Source organism: Caretta caretta, chromosome 1, assembly GCF_965140235.1.
Source record: "Caretta caretta isolate rCarCar2 chromosome 1, rCarCar1.hap1, whole genome shotgun sequence".
Lineage (NCBI taxonomy): Eukaryota > Metazoa > Chordata > Testudines > Cheloniidae > Caretta > Caretta caretta.
In genome coordinates, this window is record NC_134206.1 from 353797191 (window position 1) to 353819169 (window position 21979).

At 52.7% G+C, this 21979-nt stretch overlaps 1 protein-coding gene across 1 annotated transcript; it reads left to right on the plus strand.

Annotated features, from left to right (window-relative positions):
• Positions 1 to 777: 777 nt before the first annotated feature.
• LOC125625172 (C-type lectin-like) lies at positions 778 to 19102 on the plus strand. The gene is made up of 7 exons (XM_075125226.1): positions 778 to 844; positions 1795 to 1939; positions 5150 to 5280; positions 9050 to 9195; positions 9640 to 9777; positions 14828 to 14942; positions 18745 to 19102. Exons 1-7 carry the CDS (start codon positions 778 to 780, stop codon positions 18810 to 18812), a joined length of 810 nt encoding a protein of 269 aa, XP_074981327.1. The 3' UTR covers positions 18813 to 19102.
• The last annotated feature ends 2877 nt before the right edge of the window (positions 19103 to 21979 follow it).

Consider the following 21979-nt stretch of genomic DNA (forward strand, 5'->3'; position numbering starts at 1 on the left):
CCCTGGGGCAGCAGGATATTACAGCACCTGACCCCTGGGACGGGAACTTTCCCATGTCCCCTTAGTTAGCCATAGGAACCACATTGATGTCATGAAACAGCCTGCTAGATGGAATTGTCTCAGCCAATAAGAGCCCAGATATACTCATCTCTTACGTTGCTATAGAAATACCTGCTCTTCCATGATAGAATGTTAATTAGCAGCTGTTAAAGAGAATCATTTTTAATTCAGCAGCACTGGATAATTGGCACCCAAGAGTATTAAAAGACATGGCCAAGGAGCTGTCTGAAGCACTAACGTTGATTTTTAAGAAACGTTGAAACACTGAGGAACTTTTTGGAGGACTGGAGGAAAGCGAATCTTGTGCCAATATTTAAGAAGGGAAATGGGATGCCCTGGGTAACTATATGTCAGTTAGCCTGACACTGATTGGGGGCAAAATAATGGAAAGACTGATCTAGGGTGCAAACAATAAAGAATCAAGGCATGGCAGCATAATTACTGGCAATTAGCATGGGATTTTGTTAAGATTACAAATATGGTTGATAAAGGTAACTGTGTTGACATGATAGACTTCGACTGTGTAAGGTATTTGGCTTAGTCCCAATGGACATTCTGATTAAAAACCTACCACAATATAAAACCGTCAATGTCACTCATACTAAATATGGTAAGAACTGGCTAACTAATAGATCCCAGAAGGTAACTGTCAATGGGGAATCACCATCCACCAGGGGTGTACGTAGCAGGGTCTTGCAGGGATCAGTTCTCAACCCTATGACAATCAACATCTTCTGCAATGATCTGGAAGATAATCTAAAATCACTGCTGGTGATATTAGCAGGTGAGAGAAGAATTGGTGGAGCGGTAAATAATGGTGGGGACGGGTCAGTTCTACAGATCTGCTCTAGTGAAACCAGACGCTCTGGGCCGGACACAGAACTCACTGGTGGGGTCTCTGGCCCATGTGACGCAGGAGATCAGACGAGATGATCACAATGGTCCCTTCTGGCTGTAACATCTGTGAAAACCAAGGCTCCCAGCCTGCCCCAGGCCCCTCGCAGGCCTTTGGGTCAGCGACTCTGAGCCTGTGTCCAAGTCCCTGGATAACAGACCCTGAGTCAACAGCCTCTTCCCCAGCATGGTCTGTAACAGGCAGCCCCGGCTCCTCATTCCACTGGCGCCATCGCTGTACGGTTTGGGTTATCGCCCCTCCCCCCATTCCCCACCTCCCGTCGTCGTTAGCAAACACAAGTGAACTGTGGGGAGAGAGACCCCGATTTACAGCACTTGGGGTGAGTCTGATTCCTGTCACAGGAGTCACTCAGGGCTTGGGGACTCAAGGCAGGTGTATATGGTGGTGGCAGGTGCCTTGTGAGGGGTGCTCAGGGACACGAGTGGGTGGATGGGGGGGCTGTGAGACAGCTGTGCGGGGGTGGATTGCTCACCGCTGGGTGCTCAGGGACAGGTGTGGGTGGTTGGTGGGTGCTCACCTCTGGGTGCTTGGGAACGGGGGGGGGTGCAGTGGGTCACTCAGGCAGGAAGTTAAACCATTGCTGTGTCCCCCCCCATGCTGTCTCTGCAGGAATCCTGCCCCATGTGCCCCTCTGGGCCGGCCGTCTGCCTCAGCCCCTGTCCCAGGGCCCCCTCCCCAGCGCCAGGCAGTGACTCAGCAGAGATAACGCTGGCCCCACAAGCCACTCCAGGGCACCGCAGGGGGCAGCAGGAAGCTGAGCAGAAGCAGGGGGCAGATTGCCATCTCTTATCTGTGTCCTCACTCGGTTTGAACTGTCACATCTGGTCCCATTTCCAAATTCACCCTCCTCCCTCCCCCCGCCCAACCCCGCTGGGCTATAAACTCCCCGGGGACCCAGCACCTGGCACAGTACCCCAGTGCTCTGGACCAGCTGCCTAGACCGACCGACAGACAGACAGACAGGTGAGTCCCTGACCCCTCCTTCCTTCTCCCCTCCACGCTGGGTGCTGGGCACTCGGCAGCCAATCGCTGGGATGAGGCCTGGCGGCCAGACTTGCCCTGTGTGAGCTGCCTGGGCCCTGGGACAGGGTCCACCCGGCTCTCCACCACCCACAGCCCTGCCCCACACCCGACATGGTCTGGAGCTGAGCATCCTGTCCCAGAGAGCAGTGCCAAGGGCCCCATGCTCCCCGGCTGGCACTGAACCGGGTGTCTCCCCCTTTGTGAGTCCTGGCACATCACCCCCTGCAGGGTGGCACCTGGCCCTCATCCCCCTTTGGCCCTCCCCCACCCCAGGGATGTTTCATAAGCCCTCCCAGCCCCCACTCCGATGGAGCAGGGAGGGTGGGGGAAACCCCCATAGCAGATCAGGAAGGGTGGGAGAAGCCCCCACAGCTGAGGAGGCCTGCATGGCAGGGAGCTGACAAACAGTCTAATCTCCAGCGAAGCTCACCCTTGCTGCGGCCGTGCGGTAACACAGAGGCCCTAAATGCCGACATCTAGGAACACACAACACAGGCCAGACTTACAGGATGGGGGCCTCTGTCTTGGGAACCAGGAACTCTGTAAAAGATTTGGGGGTGGGGCTGGATAACCAGCTGAACATGAGCTCCCATTGCAATGCTGTGGCCGAAAGGACTAATGCAAACCTGGGATACAAAACCAGGGGAATCGGAAGTGGGAGCAAAGAGGTTATTCTACATCTGTGTTTGGCACTGGTGCGACTGCTGGTGGGATCCTGTGCCCCGTTCTGGTGTCCATGATTCAAGAAGGATGTTGATAATTTGGAGAGGGGTCAGAGAAAAGCCAAGGGAAGGATTAAAGGATTAGAGAACCTGCCTTATCTGTTTAGCTGAACAAAAAGAAGGTTAAGGGGGGACTTAATTCCAGTCTATAAGTACCTACATGGGGAACAGATATTTAGCAACGGGCTCACCAGTCTTGCAGACAAAGGTGGAACATGATCCAATGGCTGGGAGCTGAAGCTAGACAAATTCAGACTGGAAATGAGGCAGAAATTGTTACCAGTGAGAGTAACTGGAACAACTTCCTCAGGGTCGTGGTGGATTCTCCATCATGGGCAATTTTAAAATCAACATTGGATGTTTTTCTAAAAGCTCTGCTCTAGGCATTATTATGGGGCAGGTCTCTGGCCTGTGTTTTACAGGGGGGTCAGACCAGGTGATCACAATGGTCCTTCCTGGCCTTGCAATCTATGCATAAAATTCACATTAGGAGTCAGCTGGTCCTTGGAAATGAGATGAGTGAAGTTGCCAGGTGTCATGCTTCAAAGGGTCGGTGCCATGCCCGGCCTATAAACAGTCTCAGTCGTCCCAGATACAAGCAGCCAAGCAACAGAAATGTGAGAACAGAATCACTTCGGGTGCAAGTCTTACGCGGCTTTCATTTGGCCATGGTCAGCACCTACATACCCTGGTAATGGGCTCCCTTGAAATGCAGCAGAGAGACAGACACGAGGGAGCGTGGGCAGCCCAGAACAGGGCCAATACCTTGGACGCCGGCAGCGCCCTCAAGTTATAACCCAATTCTCATGGGCCTGATTGTCCCTGGCACCACACGTCACCATTTACACCAGCGTCCGGTACGTGTAAATCATCACCCAGGGAGGATGGAGCATTTCAGAGTCTCTTTGCACAGGTGTAAATGACAACACCCAATGCAGGGCACTGATGAGCCAAGCACAGGGTGCGTGATGGGCCAAGTGCTTCCCTGGGCTTGAGGGCTAGGAATTAGAAGTTGCCATTTTACCCTGCACTGATGAGGGCTTGATCCCGAGCTGGTGTGACTCCCATGGAGCTGCGGCTAGTTTACACTCAGTGCGGTTCTAGCCCCGGTGATTCTAACAAATCTGAGCAACGCCCACCCGCTGGGGGTCTGACCCCAGTGGACAGGTGTCACAGAGTCCCTGGGCGATGCTCTGGAAGTGCTCCCCATGAAGCCAGTCAGGACTCTGGGGCAGTCTCCTTTCTGTGAGCAGCCTGTCTGCAGGACACACAGCTCACCCAGCTTCCCCCTTCCTGGGTCTGACCTCGGAGCATTCAGCATCCTCTGCCCCCCCGTGCGCTTCCCCCAGCGAGTCCGCTCAGGCGGGGCTCCTGGGGAAGCCAGAGGGTCCTGCCCCCCAACTCCGCAGTCAGACGTGACTCTCAGCCAGCCAGTAGAACAGAGGTTTATTAGACGACAGGAACATGGTCTAAAACAGAGCTTGCAGGTGCAGAGAACGGGACCCCTCAGCTGGGTCCATTTTGGGGGGCAGTGAGCCAGACAACCACGTCTGCACTTCACTCCATGTCTCCAGCCAGCCCCCAACTGAAACTTCCTCCAGCCCCTCCTCCTCTGGGCTTTGTTCCTTTCCGGGGCCAGGTGGTCACCTGATTCCTTTGTTCTCCAAACCTTCAGCTTTCACCTTGCAGGGGGGGGAAGGGCCCAGGCCATCAGTTGCCAGGAAACAGGGTGTCGGCCATTCTCTGTGTCCAGACCCCTGCACACACCTGCCCTCTAGGGCTCTGCAATGATCATACACCCTTACCCCACCACCTAGATACTTAAGAACTGCATAGGGGAAACTGAGGCACCCCCACAATATTCGGAGGAAACATTAAGAACAGTCCCACTTCGTCACAACAGGACAAGGAGTAATGGTCTCAAGTTGCAGTGGGGGAGGTTTAGGTTGGATATTAGAAAAAACTTTTTCACTAGGAGGGTGGTGAAACACTGGAATGCGTTGCCTAGGGAGGTGGTGGAATCTCCTTCCTCAGAAGTTTTTAAGGTCAGGCTTGACAACGCCCTGGCTGGGATGATTTAATTGGGGATGGGTCCTGCTTTTGAGTAGGGGGTTGGACTAGATGACCTCCTGTGGTCCCTTCCAACCCTGATATTCTATGATTCCATGATTCTATGATTCAATCACCCTACACCAGACCGTACCCACTGGGGATCCCGCCCACCGACTTCAGGGGGACTCCAGCTGATTTACACTCCCTGGGGATCTGCCCGGAACTTTTCAGTCAGGGCCAGGGCACGAGGGCTCCCTGCAGCCACACTGATCTCAGTCCTGACAGATGGGGTGAGAGGTCTGGGGGCGGGGGGGAGGAAATAGCTTTCATTTTATCTGTTATCTCACCCCTGACAAACGCTTTCTCCTGGTCACAGGGACTGTCTCAGGTTCTTGTGGCCCATCTCCCTGGTGTGTTTTCCCCCCAGGGGAAGCGAGAAGATGTGGCCAGTCGCCTACTTCAGCCTCTGTCTCCTCGGCTGCCTGATCTTTAGCCCCTTGCTGGAAGGTGAGTCCCTGCCCGGCCCCCAGTGCTGGAGCCCCCAGGTGCTGTTTGCCCTCAATAGGAAGTGAATTCATTTCACTCAGGGGGCCCCAGCCCCACCATGTTGGAGAAGCCACCACAGCTGTGTCCCCAGAGCCCCTTCCCCACCAAGCCCATTAATCCAGACCCCACCCAGCAGCTCAGCACCTGCCCGAGGAGAGAGGCTGCTTCCTGCTGCCCCTGGCTTGAGTGCAGAGGGAATCCCTGAGACCTCCTGGGGCTGAGTGTGAGAGACAGGCTGGGAGCTAAACCTGCCCCCATCTCCTGCTGCTGCCTAGGGAATGACTTTCCTCACTGGGTGGGGGCTCCCGTCCTACCCAGGGAACAGAATGTGGGGAAAATGTCCCAAATGAGTCACTTCTCTTTTCACTGGGCTCAGAATGGTGCCTCTTCGTCAACTTGATCCCTCTGCTTTTGATAACCCAAAACCTTCCCTCTTTCTCCCCTCCAAAGAAAAATCTGGGGATCACAGACTATTTCTCTCCCTCTGAACCCCTTCCTTACATAGCCCCACAAAACTCTGCAGTTACTCCACGTACTGCTAATCCCTCCCACACCCATCTGTTAGTAGCTCTCTGCCTTCCCTTCCCTCTATGGGTCCTCAGCTATCAGAGAATCATAGAAATGTGGGGCTGGAAGGGGCCTCCAGAGGTCACCTAGTCCAGGCCCACCCCCCATACTGAGGCAGGACCAAGCAAATCTACATCATCCCTGACAGGTGTCTGTCCAACCTGGTCTTAAAAACCTTCAGTGACAAGGAATCCACAACCTCCCTTGGGAGCCTGTTCCAGAGCTTCCCTGCCCTGCGAGTTAGAGAGTTTCTCCTAATATCTGACCTAACTCTCCCTTGCTGCAGATTAAGTCCATTGCTGCTTGTCCTGCCTTCACTGGACATGGAGGCAATTGATCACCGTCCTCTTTATAACACCCCTGAACATACATGAAGACTGTTCTCAGGTCGCCCTTAGTCTCTTTTCTCAAGGCTAAACATGCCCAGTTTGTTTGACCTTTCCCCATAGCTCAGGTTCTCTCAACCTTTCATCATTTCTGTTGCTCTCCTCTGGACTCTCTCCATCTTATCCACGTCTTTCTGAAAGTGCGGTGCCCAGACCTGGACACAGAACTCTGGCTGAGACCTCGCCAGTGCCGAGCCAAGCAGGACAATGACCTCCTGCGTCTTACACACAACACTCCTGTTAACACACCTGTGACAGTCCTCGCTCGGGGGTTAGTCGGTAGGGGAACGTTCCCTAGTGGTCAGGGCTTAGGCACGTGACGTGCAGGGGATTTGTTAGCAGGGGGGCCCAGGCCCTCCCACTACACCGGGCTCCAACCCAGGGCCCTTTGGGGGCTCTCAGTTATCTGACAACCAGGGCAGCTTAAGGCTGCCCTCCCTGCGCCAATTCCTACCACCCCCTCCCCGTGATTGTCCCCAGGACACTGTCTGGGTTTGGATGGTGTGAACAGTGTCCGTTCACCACCCAGCACCTTCTGGCGGCTGCGTGCAGGGGGTAGCTCTCTTCCTCTCTCACATTGGCATCTGCCTCCTCCTGCAATATGGCCCCCTCCTGGGCCCGATCAGCCCTAGGGCCTTCCCCTTCTAGGGCCGTCCAAGCCAAGTGCAAGGGATATTAGCAAAACTCAGAGTCCATGGGAGAGGGGAATACTCCGCTCCCAGGCTGCTTCTGTAATAGGTCCTCCCTTCCCTCAGTGAGGATATGGACAGTTGTCGAGGGGAGAGATTCTGCCTTTCCCTTAGCTCAGCTCCCCTCTGCTGGAGCAGCAGGTCACAGGTCTGCTCTCTTCCCTGGGCTACCACCAACAGAGCTGCTCCCCTTCCCTTTAACTCCTCCTCCAGTTGGAGCATTTCCTACAGGTGTGGTGGAGCCGCAGTTCCCTAACCTCTGCTTGCGCACGGTGGGGTTTGTATACCCCGTCACAGCACCCCAGGGTGATATCAGCCGCCTTCTCAACTGCATCACACTGTTGACTCATACTCAGTTTGTGACCCACTCGAACCTCGAGATCCTTCTCAGCAGCGCTATTGCCTAGCCAGTTAGTCCCCATTCTGTGCTTGTGCATTTGATTCTTCCTTCCTAAGGGAAGAACTTCGCACTTGTCTTTATTGAATTTCATCTTGTCGATTTCAGACCAATTCTCCAACTTGTCAAGGTCATTTTTAATTCTAATCCTGTCCTCTGAAGTGCTAGCAACCCCTCCCAGCTTGGAGTCATCCATTGTGAAGTCCATTGTGATTATTCTGCTGCTGTAATTTCTACTCTTCCTTAGAATCATGAAATCTTTCATTTCATGGTCACTTTCACCCAATTATCTTCACTTCAGATTCTCAACCAATTCCTCCCCGTTAGTCAGAATTAAGTCTAACATGGCTTTTCTTCTTTTTACTTTCTGCGCTTTGGGAAATAGATGTTATCTCCAATACATTCTAAGAATGCTTTTTAAAATTTTATGTTTTGCCATATTGCTTTTCCAACAGATATCTAGGAAGCTGAAGTCCCCCCATTAGTACCAGGGGTCTTGTCTTTTGGATATTTCTGTTATTTGTTCTAGAAATACCCCATCCACCTCCTTCTCCCCCTGATTTGGTGATCTAGAGTAGATCCCTACCATGACATCACCCCTCTTTTTTTCCCCTTTTATCTTTACCCAGAGACTTTCAGTTGGTCTGTCTCTCACCTTCTGGACCTCAGAACAAGTGTATACATTCTTGATGTCTAATACAAAATCTCCTCCCTTTTTTCTCTGACTGTCTCTCCTGAACAAGCCATACCTCTCTATGCCAATATTCCAGTCATGAGATCTATCCCACCAAGTCCCTGTGATGCCAACTGAGTCATGATTTAGCTTATATACTCATACTTCCTGTTCTTCTGTTTATTCCCCATAGTCCTTGCGTTTGTGTATAGACACCTGAGATGCAGAGCAGATTCCCACCCTGTTATCCCTCTTGTTGCTCCTATGACCTGTGTATATATAAAGTCTGCTGCAGTTTCCACAGTATGCATCCAATGAAGTGAGCTGTAGCTCACGAAAGCTCATGCTCAAATAAATTGGTTAGTCTCTAAGGTGCCACAAGTCCTCCTTTTCTTTTTGCGAATACAGACTAACACGGCTGTTACTCTGAAATATGACCCCATTGTAATTTTCCATTTCCCCTCCCCCAACATTTAATCTTCTGTTAAGGTCACCTGTGGGATTTTGTCACTGCCCCTTTTCAGCCCAGTTTAAAGCCCTCCTCAGTAGGTTGGCAAATCAGTGTGTGGCGTCCCTTCATCCTCTAATATACTACAATGCCCCCAACCTCCCCTCTGCTCCCAGTCCCACCAGTGTCCCCATGACACCCAGTGCTGCCCACCTCACCCCATAACCCCCTGTATACTTTGACTCAACCCCCTTGCTACCTCGCCCCATCAGGTTCCCCAGTGCCCCTGCACAGAAGATAGGAGGCGACCATCTTCCTTGAGGGCAGCCCAGCTCCTGTCCCCCTGGGAAGGGAGACAGTGGTAATGTTCACTAGGACAGCCTCACTGCCACAGACAGAGGGGGCAAGGGGGGGGCAGCCGGTTTCACTGAGTGGCTTCAGCTCCATGGAAAGTAACAGGAGACAGTGGCCATTTTGAGAGAAGGCAAACGGTCCGAGGGTTGTTGAGATCTGCAGGAGCTGGAATGATGGCAACTGACAGCTCCGATCCCATTCTCTTCTCCGAAACAGCCTCTCCCCGCCATTTCCTCTCTCCCCATCCCGCCTCCTCTCTCGGATCAGGAGCCGAGGCCAGGTCCTGTCCCAGTGGCTGGCTGTACTACCATCACCATTGCTATGGGTTCTTCCCCGGAAAAACGACCTGGGCAGAGGCTGAGGTACCAGGCTCCTCTCAGGGGCCCCTGGGGACGTGTGGGTTAGTTGGGGGGGGGGGCTGGAGGGGTTGGTGACGTCACCACTGGTCCCTGGGCCCAGGTGCTGGAACTAGGGCTACGGGCGGTGCAGCCGCACCCCCGGCTTGAAGTGGTTTCCATCACACCCAGGGTTCGCGGCTTGGTTCGGTGGCTCTCAGCACCCCCACTGTGCAGCTGTTCCTGCTGTCCCTGTCTGGGGGTGTCTCTCTGCAGCGGTGGGGTGGGGAGGCTGCTGAGGTGACGTGGCTGGTGCCAGGCCCTGGGGCTCGGGAACAGGCACCGAGAGGGGGCTCTCTCCTCACAGCCGTCCCTGCTCCTGCTGCAGCCTGGTGGGGCAGGACCCCACACCAGTGCCAAACAGCGCCCCCTGCAGGGGGGTAACAGGCCTCACCGATGTCCCTGCCACAGGTGGAGTGTCAGCATCAACGCAAGGGGGCCCACCTCGCCTCCATTCTCAATGAGGCAGAAGGGAACGTGGTGGCCAGATACATCAAGATGACACGCTCCAAGGATTCTGTGTGGATCGGACTCCACAACCCCCAGCATGTGAGTGCCCAGAGCCGGCTTTGGCCTCTGGCAGCTGCTTCTCCTATTGGAGGTTTCCCAGGCACTCTGCAGAGACCATGCTCCATGGACCCTTCATAGGAGCTGCCAGGATCTCCCTCCCCCATTCCTTCTCCCCTTCTCCCTGTCATGGGCACCAGCATCTCCCACTGCACTCCACCTTTAACCCCTGCCCTCCTGCACCCTTTCCATCTCCATCCTACGTTGAGGTCTAACTCCCCTTTGGCTTTTCCCTTCTAAATACAACCAGGCCCTGGTCTCCCTGGTCATCAAATGAACCTTTGACCTGAACCTGCCTCTCCAGCTACTGCCCGATTTCCCTTCCCCTCTCCCACTTCATGCAATGTGCAGTGCCCCCCCCCCCCCCACATCCCATCTCCACTCCACCCTCACCAAGTTTTTTAGCGACTTTTTCCTGCCCAAAACTTGAGTGTCTGCTCCCCAGTGACCTCTGGATTGCCCCTGACACTGCTGGTTGCTCCCTCATCTTGGGGATCGTGTCATCACCTGCTTCTCCTTAGGAGAGCCCCCAGCTCCTTAGGGCAGGGAGATGAAGGGGGAGCAGTCACAGGCTGGGAAGGAGGCCCCAGATGGGGACGTAGCAGTTGCAAGTGTAACGCTTCTGCCAGGTGGAGTTGACAGCAACCAGGCCTGGGTTCAATATGTAGGGGTTCCTCTTAACAATATAACACAGAACTGGCTCGAGCCCCCACCTGGTAACCTGGGACCATTACACACCACCCCTGGGCACCTCTAAGAGGCCATACTTCTCCTCTCATACCCACCAAGTGTGGGTGTAGAAAATAATTTTTTAATAGAAGGAGGGAAGGAACCCAGCATTAATTTGGGAAAACGCCACAAGCAGGATTCCTAAACATAAAACCATGAACAAACCCCCCACCCCATAGTGTGCTGGGTAGCGCCCTTCTGTTTCAGGGTTGAGTCCAAAACCCTTTCATTTACCTGTGATGGGTTCCCCTCTAGGATGCCACCTGGAATTGGGGTACCACTGAGCACCCTGACTCACTGGCCTGGGCTTCTTCTCACACTGTACTGCTGTGACAAGCTGCAAAGCCCTCCAGTCTGCACTTTCACCAGCATTCACACAGGTAGGGACACACCCTGCTGCAGTTACACACAGGCTCTCTGACAACCAGCTTCCCAGCCTAGGACCCCAGAGCAGCACCGTCCTGCCCTGGTCAAATCTGGCCAGTGTAAAGGTTTATTACCCGGTCCGACGCTCCCTCAACGTGAAGAGGAAAACGCACACTTGTGGTAACCAAGCAGAGGCTTCCCCCAAGCACTCCAGTCAAAGCTCACTGGTTTAGAGTGAAACAAAAACAAGTTTATTAACTACAAAAGATAGATTTTACGTGATTATAAGTGATAGCAAACAGATCAAAGCAGATTACCTAGCAAATAAAGCAAACTAAGCTTAATATACTAAATAGATTGGATATGAATTAGCAGATTCTCACCCTTACTCATGGCACAGACAGACTTTAGAGTCTCAAGGCACAAACTATGCTTGCTTTACAGCTTGGAATTCCTAGGTGTTTCATACAGAGGCTAGAAATCCCGTTAGCCTGGGTCCAGCACTTCCCCCAGTTCGGTCTTTTTTCCTCAGATGTTTCCAGGAGTCTCCTTGTGTGGGGAGTGAAGAACCACAGATGATGTCACTCTCTGCCTTTAGCATAGGGTGGGAACCCTTTGTTTCAAAGCTTGGTTCCCAGAGCGGTTTGTGGAAAAATACTGATATCCCAAGATGGAGTCCAGCATCATGTGGCCTGGTCACATGTCCTTGTAGAGTCATAGCAGCCATCACTCACAGGCTGTCTCTAGCATTCTCAGGAAGGCTCATCAGGTGGGGGATAAGCTTCTCTTAAGGCCTATTGTTCTTTCTAATGGCCCATAACCCTGAATAAGCCCTTTACAACCAGCTATTTAGACTGAAAGCATGCTGTCTAGTGGACGATACCCAGGTGTAACTACATTTGAAGTACAGATACATAGTCAGTATTTATAACTTCAGATAGAAAAACTATATATGTATACAAAGAGGATAATCATATTCAGCAAATCATAACTTTTCCAGTCACACCTCACATGACTTATCTTGCATAAAATCCATCATAATTATGCTATAATCCTATCACTATGAAGAATATGGGGTGCAGTGTCACAGTACCCCTCCCTTCTCTGTCTACCGCACCCCACTCACATTTGTTGTCCTTAGTCAGTGAACACCCTGAGTTCAGAGGTGCATCTGCGTGTTCACCTCACAGCCTCGTGGGATAGGAAGGAGAAGGCATCTTGTTCACTCCACCATCCGGGCCCTTGCTCTAGCATCATCTGCCCTGCCCGGCGGCCACCTCTCTGCTCCACTGTTTGCTGAGGCCCACCCGCTGTTTCCTGTGCCGCTTGTCACTGACGCACACCGCCACTTTCTCTTGCCACCTGCCTCTCTTCTGTGATCTCTACAGCTTGGTCTGCTGAGGTTCCGCCCGGCTCTCAGTGACTTTCGGCTCTCCGTGGAGAACCTCATTGCTGAAGCAGGCTTGGCAGAAACGCTGTCCCACAGCAGACGTTTTCAGCTGTAGTGATCGCTTAACAAAAAAAAGACCCCTAATGGAGCCTTAATTAGCTCTGTCTTTGAACAGTAGGAGGGGCATTTTAAACCATGCCTAAGACTCTTAGGCAGAGCCCCTACCTCCAGGGAAGACACCTATCCCCACCCCCTCTCACCCTTCACAGGGTCTGGCATCTGAGCCGCCTGGTTAGCGAGTTCAGTTCAGCTGAGGGTGACCTCCTCAGTCAGGGCAGGCTAAGCACCGTTCTGCTGCCCTTTCCTGATACAGTAAGGGTTACAACATTTCATTAGCCTACATTCAGTACTAAAGCGATTTGTAACCCAACACCAGCCAGAGTTGATCACTTTGCCAACCCAGCTCTGTCTGCTCATACCTAGCCAGACTGGGTTTGTTCATTTAAATACGGTCCGGTCCTGAAGCCCAGCTCTTCACTAGTTGTCAGGGCAGAGCTCATTCAAGCCTTGCTTACATGAACATAGGACTGAAAAGAACCTGCAGGCTCACCGAGTCCAGCCCCCGCTATGGCAGGCAACCCTGCTATATCATCCCCTTTGTAAACTTGTCAAGCTCCATCTGAAGCTTTGTCTCCATCAGTTTCCTTTTCATCCAAACTTTTCGTGGGGGCGCTGGGGTCAGGAGGCCCCCTGAACAGCACACACAGACACAGGCTATGGATCCCATTAAGAACGGCCATACAGTGTGTCAAGGTTCCTTCCCCACTCTGAACTCTAGGGTACAGATGTGGGGACCTGCATGAAAGACCCCCTAAGCTTATTCTTACTAGCTTAGGTTAAAAACTTCCCCAAGGTACAAACTTTGCCTTGTCCTTGAACCCTATGCTGCCACCACCGAGCGTTTTAAACAAAGAACAGGGAAAGAGCCCACTTGGAGACGTCTTCCCCCAAAATATCCCTCCAAGCCCTATGCCCCCTTTCTTGGGGAAGGCTTGATAATAATCCTCACCAACTGGTACAGGTGAACACAGACCCAAACGCTTGGACCTTAAGAACAATGAAAAATCAATCAGGTTCTTGAAAGAAGAATTTTAATTAAAGAAAAGGTAAAAGAATCACCTCTGTAAAATCAGAATGGGAAATACCTTACAGGGTAATCAGATTCAAAACATAGAGAATCCCTCTAGGCAAAACCTTAAGTTACAAAAAGACACAAAAAACAGGAATATACACTTCATCCAGCACAGCTTATTTTACCAGCCATTAAACAAAAGGAAATCTAATGCATGTTCCAGCTAGATTACTTACTAACTTAACAGGAGTTGTAAGGCTGCATTCCTGATCTGTTCCCGGCAAAAGCATCACACAGGAAGACGAACCCTTTGTCCCCCCCTCCCCTCCAGATTTGAAAGTATCTTGTCCCCTCATTGGCCATTTTGGGTCAGGTGCCAGCGAGGTTCTCTTAGCTTCTTAACCCTTTACAGGTGAAAGGGTTTTGCCTCTGGCCAGGGGGGATTTTATTGCACTGTATACAGAAAGGTGGTTACCCTTCCCTTTATATTTATGACACAGGGTCAGACCAAAGGTCCATCCAGCCCAGTATCCTGTCTACTGACAGTGGCCAATGCCAGGTGCCCCAGAGGGAGTGAACCTAACAGGTGATGATCAAGTGATCTCTCTCCTGCCATCCATCTCCACCCTCGGACAAACAGAGGCTAGGGACACCCATTCCTTACCCATCCTGGCTAATAGCCATTAATGGACTTAACCTCCATGAATTTATCCATGATCAAACAGGTAATGATTCCTCAGACCTGAGGCTCGATTGAACCCAGAGCCGGAAACGTGTGAGGCTCTGTATCCCATTTTCTAGTCTCCTCATCCATCTAGCTCCCCCTGGCCTGGAAAGAGATTGGATCTAGTACTCTGTCTCCCAAAGCCAGAGCCAGCACCCCTAGAGGTGAAAGTCCCCATGTCCCCTTCTCTGATTCTACTGAGCTAGCCAGTCCTGCTAACTTGGGGCCAGACTGGTGCTCAGCCCACTACAGGAGAATAGGCCCTGTATCCCATTCCCTGACCCAACCAGCATCTCCATCACAGGTGCACTTTTCTTTTGCTTAAACAAGATGAGATCACCCAGCTTAAAACCACCAGTGCCCCATGGCAGGCTGTGCCCATGGGGTTTAGGGACTAGAACATACTCTCGAGCGACTCTGTTCCATTACGAGGAGTTTTGTTAATTCAGGCAAAGAGCTTGGAAGGCAGAAGGTAAAGTTTATGTGCTAAGTGTTACTATTGGATCAGGGTCTCCAGGGCCTGTTCCCCTGAGCTGGCCTCTCCCCACCCACTGCCCCACGGACCTTCCCCGACTCCCTCCCACTGCCTGAGTAGGGCACATCTTTGTTGGGTTCAGGTGTTTCTATGGTGCCTTATCACCAAGGTCTCTTCTCCCCGGGACCCCACAACCTTTCTTCCCTGTCTCTGCAGAACAATTGCTGGAAGTGGACAGATGGGTCGCTGTATCATTACAGTGCTTGGAACCCTGGGGAACCAAACAATGTGCGTAACGCTGAGTACTGTATCGAGCTGCTGAACGACAGGGGTAAGCAGACAGCTCAAACACACATTCACCCACAAAGGAGCCAAGACAGGACCTGGCAGAGATGGCCTCCTGTCCAGGCACCCTGCCTCTCTCTCTCAGCTCACACTGCTGCGCTCCAGAGATAATCCCCTCATCTCACCTGGGAACTCCTCCCCCACGCGTCCCAGGTTGAGGCTCGGCTCAGCTCCAGTCCGAGGCAGGCCAGGCCGTACATTTGGCCCCAGATGCTCAGTTAAAGGGAAAGACCAGAGCAGAGGAATTGCCCACTAGGGGCCACATAGGTGGGGCATGGGTTCTTCAGTTGGTGCCTTGGTGGCTTTTGCCACCCTGATTCCGGAGGCAACCAGGGGGCTCTTTGGGCCCCAGGGCAATTTAGAGCAACCTCAGGGCTGCTCTGACTGTGGCAGTAACAACCTGGATGGCCAGAGCTCAGTGGCTTCCGCCACACCCTGCCTGTCCCTTATGCTGCGGGGGCCAGGACTGGGCAGGGCAGCTGTCTCAGCTGGGTTTCCCTACGCACAAGGAATCCCCAGCTGGCCGTTTAAGCCAGCTTCCAGCTATCCGTGTTGCTGGAGTGGCCTGGGGGGCGGAGAAGGGCTGAGGGTCTCATCCCATTTGCTGGCAATAGGACAGAGAGCTGGGTGAACAGGGAAAGCTCACTCGCTAATTCATGAGTGACTCATTGTTCATGAAAACAACCAGGAGTCCGGTGGCACCTTAAAGACTAGCAGATTTATTTGGGCAGAAGCTTTCGTGGGTAAAACCCCACTTCTTCAGATGCATGGAGTGAAAATTACAGATGCAGACATAAATATACTGGCACATGAAGAGAAGGGAGTTACCTCATAAGTGGAGAACCAGTGTTGACAGGGCCAATTCGATCAGGGTGGATGTAGTCCACTCCCAACAATAGATGAGGAGGTGTCAATTCCAGGAGAGGCAAAGCTGCTTCTGTCATAAGCCAGCCACTCCCAGGCCCTATTCAAGCCCAAATTAATGGTGTTAAATTTGCAAATGAATTTTAGTTCTGCTGTTTCTCTTTGAAGTCTGTTTCTGAAGTTTTTTTGTTCAAGTACAGCTACCTTTAAATCTGTTACAGAATGTCCAGGAAGATTGAAGTGTTCTCCCTCTGGCTTTTGTGTGTTACCGTTCCTGATGTCCGATTTGTGTCCATTTATTCTTTATGTAGGGACTGTCCGGTTTGGCCAATGTACATGGCAGAAGGGCATTGCTGGCAGAGGATGGCATATATCACATTAGTAGACATGCAGGTGAATGAGCCCCTGATGGTGTGGCTGACGTGGTTGGGTCCTCTGATGGTGTCACATGAGTAGATATGGGGACAGAGTGGGCAATGAGGTTTGCTACAGGGATAAGTTCCTGGGTTAGTGGTTCTGTCGTGTGGTGTGTAGTTGCTGGTGAGTATTTGCTTCAGGTTCAGGGGCTGTCTGTAAGCGAGGACCCAGAAATCACCTAATACAGGACAGGCGCCACAAGGAAAATAACAGAACGCCACTGGCCATCACATACAGCCCCCAGCTAAAACCTCTCCAATGCATCATCAACGATCTACAACCTATCCTGGAAAACGATCCCTCACTCTCACAGACCTTGGGAGACAGGCCAGTCTTTGCTTACAGACAGCCCCCCAACCTGAAGCAAATACTCACCAGCAACCACACACCACACAACAGAACCACTAACCCAGGAACCTATCCCTGCAACAAAGCCCGTTGCCAACTGTGTCCACATATCTATTCAGGGGACACCATCATAGGGCCTAATCACATCAGCCACACCATTAGAGGCTCATTCATCTGCACATCTACCAATGTGATATATATCATCCTGTGCCAGCAATGCCCCCCTGCCATGTACATTGGCCAGACCGGACAGTCCCTACGTAAAAGAATAAATGGACACAAATCAGACGTCAAGAATTATAACATTCAAAAACCAGTAGGAGAACATTTCAATCTTCCTGGACACTCAATAACAGATTTGAAAGTAGCTGTACTTGAACAAAAAAACTTCAGAAACAGATTTCAAAGAGAAACAGCAGAACTAAAATTCATTTGCAAATTAAACACCATTAATTTGGGCTTGAATAGGGCCTGGGAGTGGCTGGCTCATTACAAAAGCAGCTTTGCCTCTCCTGGAATTGACACCTCCTCATCTATTGTTGGGAGTGGACTACATCCACCCTGATTGAATTGGCCCTGTCAACACTGGTTCTCCGCATGTGAGGTAACTCCCTTCTCTTCATGTGCCAGTATATTTATGTCTGCATCTGTAACTTTCACTCCATGCATCTGAAGAAGTGGGGTTTTTACCCACGAAAGCTTCTGCCCAAATAAATCTGTTAGTCTTTAAGGTGCCACCGGACTCCTGGTTGTTTTTGTGGATACAGACGGATACGGCTCTCCCCCGATCATTGTTCATGGGCCATGCTAGTCACGTGACTCGCCCAGCCTCAGATGCTCCTGAGTCTGAGTGTTCAGGAGCATTGGCACGAATGCTCCTTCCCTCAACCTCACACTGGGCAGGATTTGCTTTTCCATTATCTCCTACTGAAAAAGAGTCATTCATCCAATCATGGAGCGGGAGCAATGCCATGTGACCTGCATGACCAATCACACACTCAGCAAATCATTAAAGTGAAAAATTTGCAAAGCCAGTGTGGGTACCATTTCTGAATAACGCTCCCAGGGCTCTGTGGCACTGCAAACGGGAGAAAGGGTGAAGTTCACAGCAATTCATAGATTCAGAGATACTAAGGTCAGAAGGGACCATTATGATCATCTAGTCCGACCTCCTGCACAACACAGGCCACAGAATCTCACCCACCCACTCCTGCGAAAAACCTCTCACCTATGTCTGAGCTATTGAAGTCCTCAAATCGTGGTTTAAAGACTTCAAGGAGCAGAGAATCCTCCAGCAAGTGACCCGTGCCCCATGCTACAGAGGAAGGCAAAAAACCTCCAGGGCCTCTTCCAATCTGCCCTGGAGGAAAATTCCTTCCCTACCCCAAATATGGCGATCAGCTAAACCCTGAGCATATGGGCAAGATTCACCAGCCAGAATCCTTTGTGCTGTCCCTTGGGGAGAGATGCTGCCCCTGGGCCACACACAAACCCAGATGTGCAGGAGATGGAGGTAGGGCCGGCGCATTCAGCACAGAGCGAGCTGGTGTCACACTTCCTGAGCTTGTCTCCCTGCTGGCACCTAGCCAGGGCTCTCACGCTCTCCTTTCTGGCCTTTTGAGGGGTGTTGGGGGGGGATGGGTGGTAACAGCAGTCGCAGATCGAGAGGCAGCGTCGTCTAGTGGACAGGTATGGGACTCTGACTCCAGAGACCTGGCTTCTATTCCCAGCCCTTCCACTGAGCTGCTGGGTGACCTCGGGCAAGTCACTTCTCCACTCTGGGCCTCAGTTTCCTTTCCCACCTCTTGTCTATTTAGACTGTGCGCTCTCTGGGCAGGGATTGTCTGTCAGTGTGTGTATGGACACAGCACCTAGCACCAAGAGGCCCCGTTGTGCTCTCATCAGACACATTCCAACACAATAGAAGAGGGTCTTCCACTGTCACGCTGACTCAGCGTCCCTCAGAGAGCGATGGAACCTGTCCCTGTCTGAGGCACATGGGCCTTCACCTTCAGCCTCCTCATCCTCACAGCCTCCTGCACAGGAGCTGTGGGGTCATCTCTCAGCAGGGTGCAATGAGGGGGGGGGGGTCACTGTAAGGGCAGGAACGGCCCCACTTGCCCTTCCCCTGCCCCAGTGTTTTCTGTTTTGCCTTCTAGATTTTAAGAAATGGAACGATATTACCTGTAACAAGCAAAACACCTACATTTGCAAGTATGGACTCTAGCGAGGGGAGTCGCTCGCCTGCGCCTGAAGGGGGAGCTCAGCACCTGGGATGCAAAAGACCTGGGCTCCTTGGGCATGATCAGGCAACGTCCCAGACATTCGGATGCTTCTTCGGATGCTTTTGCTACTTCAAGGACCAGTCCCCTCCCTCCCTGAGAGACCAGATCTCACTTCCCCAGCTGCAAACTCTCTTCCCCCAAGTGTCTCTGTTCGAGTTACACTCCTGCCCCTTCCCTCCCTTCCCCTCAATGTCTGCATCCCACTACAATAATAAACTCTCCTGAGCATGCAGTTCTGTATGTCTCCTCTGTCCCATTCCTGGCCCCCATGTAGACGAGTCCATCCTGCCCCCTCTGACTGTGTCCTGAACCGCCCAGATCCCACTGGAGGAGAGGAAGGGAACCCCCAGAGGGAGGCAGGATGGGCCTGGCCTTTTGGATAAGGGACAGGATTTGGTCTCCCTCCAGAGATCTGCAATAAGCAGAGTTTCCTCTTTTCTGGCCCACCCTCCCTGTGTCATCTCCTCCTGGTCTCATCTCCACTCAGGCACTAAGTGCCTCAAAGCAGGGACGTGTCTGTCTGTTCTGTAAACATCAGAGCCCCGCAGAGCTGGAATCGTGACTCAGGCTGCGAGTTTGTGACGGAGGTCACGGATTCTGTGACTTTCCGGGACCTCCGGGACTTTTGCAGCAGCCGGTGAGCCTGGCTCGGGGGCAGCTCAGGCAGTCCCTGCACCAGGAGCACCAGCCACTGCTGGGGCAGTCCCAGGCCACCATGCCCACCCCCCCCACCAGCGCTTACCTGGGGGGGCTCCCCGGAAGCGGTGACATCCCCTCGCTCAGCTGCTATTCAGAGATGTGGCCAGGCAGCTCTGCGCACCTGCTTCCACCCAGGGCACCATCCCCGCAGCTCCCATTGTCTGGGAGGCGGCCAATGGGAGCTGTGGGGGCGGTGCTTGCAGGCAGAGGCAGCGCACAGAGCTGCCTGGCCACGCCTCCCCCTGAGCTGAGTGAGGGGGATGTCGCTGCTTCTGGGGAGCCCCCCAGGTAAGCACTGCCAAGAGCCCACCTCACCCTATCCCTTGCCCCAATCCCCTGCTCCTCCCACACCCAAACTCTGCTGCTGGGGAGGGGGAAGGCGTGGAGCCGGGTAGGGAGCCTGCCAGCCCCACCAACTCCCAGCACCAGCAGGGTCCCAGGCCATGCGCTGCTGCCCGCCCTCTCTCCATCACCAGCAGGGGTCCCGGGTCACACACCCCCACCTGCCCACCCCAGCACAGGGCCACCCTCCCCCAGCACCCACAGGGCCTCTGGGCAGCCCCCGCACCCAGTTTTAGTCACCAGTATTTTTAGTAAAAGTCATGGACAGGTCACAGGCCATGAATATTTGTTTACAGCCCGTGACCCATCTGTGTCTTTTACTAAAAATACCCATGACTAAAACGTTGCCTTAATTATGACCCTCCACAGCCGGCACTAGAGGACTAAGAGCTAGTAGCTGAGAGCTGTAGCAGACTCCTAGGATCAGGCACTGCGAGGGACACGTAGCACACACACTTATTTGTCTCCTACACATGGTGGCTGCTGCTGGGATTAATACACAGTGGCAATGTGATCATTTGTGGAGTAGGAATCCCACTCAGGAATCATCACAGTTTTCATGCAAAGCAGCAAGTTAACAAAGCTTGGCGGAGTGCTGTATAGAAAGACACATTGCTGGTCCTCATTGTGAATGGGGTGCCTCAAAGCCTCCCTGATTCGAATAGTCCCCGACCTGTTGTGCCCCTCTAATAGCCCTGGTATCTGACTGCTCAAAATCAGCTCCCAGGCGATCCGCCTCCGCTCTCCACCCTAGGGGAAACTTTTCACCCTTAGCCTCACAAATATTATGGAGTGCTCAGAAGGCTGCTATGATCATGGAAATATTTTCCTCATTTAGGTCTAACTGCCACAAAGGCAGCGCCAGCATGCTTTTAATTTGCCACAGACACATTCTGCGGTCATTCTGCACCCTCTCCGCATATTGTTGAAGTGCTCCTTGCTGCTGTCCAGGTTTCCTGTGTAAGGCTTCACATATGGGAATAAGGGGTATGCTCGGTATAAGGGGTATGCTCGGTCTCCCAGGATCACTGGCCATTTCAACATCCCCCACTGGAATCTTCTGGTCTGGAAAGACAGTCCCTGCTTGCAGCTTTCTGTACAGGCCGGTGTTCCTGAAGATGCAACGCCCTGCGCTGATGTCAGTGAAATGCCTATGGTGCTCCACAAGTGCCTGCAATACCATAGAGAAGTACCCCTTTCTATTGATTTACTCCATGGCAAGATGGTCCAGGGCCAAAATTGGGATATGTGTTCCATCTGTCGCCCCACAGCGGTTAGGGAATCCCGTTGCTGCAAAGCCTTCCACTATTTCACACACATTGCCAAGAGTCACAGTCCTTCGTAGGGCAATGCGGCTAATGGTCCTGAACACCTGCATTAATGCAGCCCTGTGATGGGGTGGATCAACCCCCCACTGCTACATCAGGGGTTAATCCTTCCCTCCTAGCAGAAGAAGCCCTGCCTCTGAGGCTCTGCCAGGCATGCTCTGTCTGGAAGTCAGGTATAAAAGTCTGCAGAGCTGCTCAGTCAGGGGGGACTGCCAGAGGGGAAGGAGGCTTGTCACTCTCTCCAACAGAGGAGAGGCCTGCACCCAGGATGCAGAGGCCAGACACGCTGCAGAGGGGAGGCAGAGGATGCCACAGATCTGGCAGAATCTGAGCAAGGGGTAGGAAGTGACCCAGAGAGTCCTTAAAGGGGAACGGTGCTGAGACCGTTCAGGCCGGTGTGTTTCAGGAGGATCCCCACCAGACCACTGGTGAGGAGAACTCGCCACCAACAGGGCCCTGGGTCGGGACCTGGTGGAGGGGCCGGGCCTGGGTCCCCCTACCTCGGCCACTCACCTTTGAGAGGGGATGGCCCACACAGTGAGTTGGTAGGACTCTGGTCATTGGGCCGTACTGCTCTAGAGGTGCATCATATAGAGTCCGGCTGCTAGGCTGCATTACCCCATCAGGGGAGGGGAATTAGGTAGACTTTGGCCATTGGGCTGTACTGCCCTAGGGGTGCATTTTATGGACTCCGGCTGCTAGGCTGCATTACCCCCCTTAGGGGAGGGGAATTAGGTAGA

Coding starts and splice junctions, on each gene's coding strand:
- LOC125625172 (XM_075125226.1), top strand. CDS start 778: ATGACAATCAACATCTTCTGCAATGATCTGGAAGATAATCTAAAATCA. Junction 1,940..5,149: donor ACCGACAGACAGACAGACAG/GTGAGTCCCTGA, acceptor TCCTGGTCACAG/GGACTGTCTCAGGTTCTTGT. Junction 9,778..14,827: donor GACTCCACAACCCCCAGCAT/GTGAGTGCCCAG, acceptor CTGTCTCTGCAG/AACAATTGCTGGAAGTGGAC.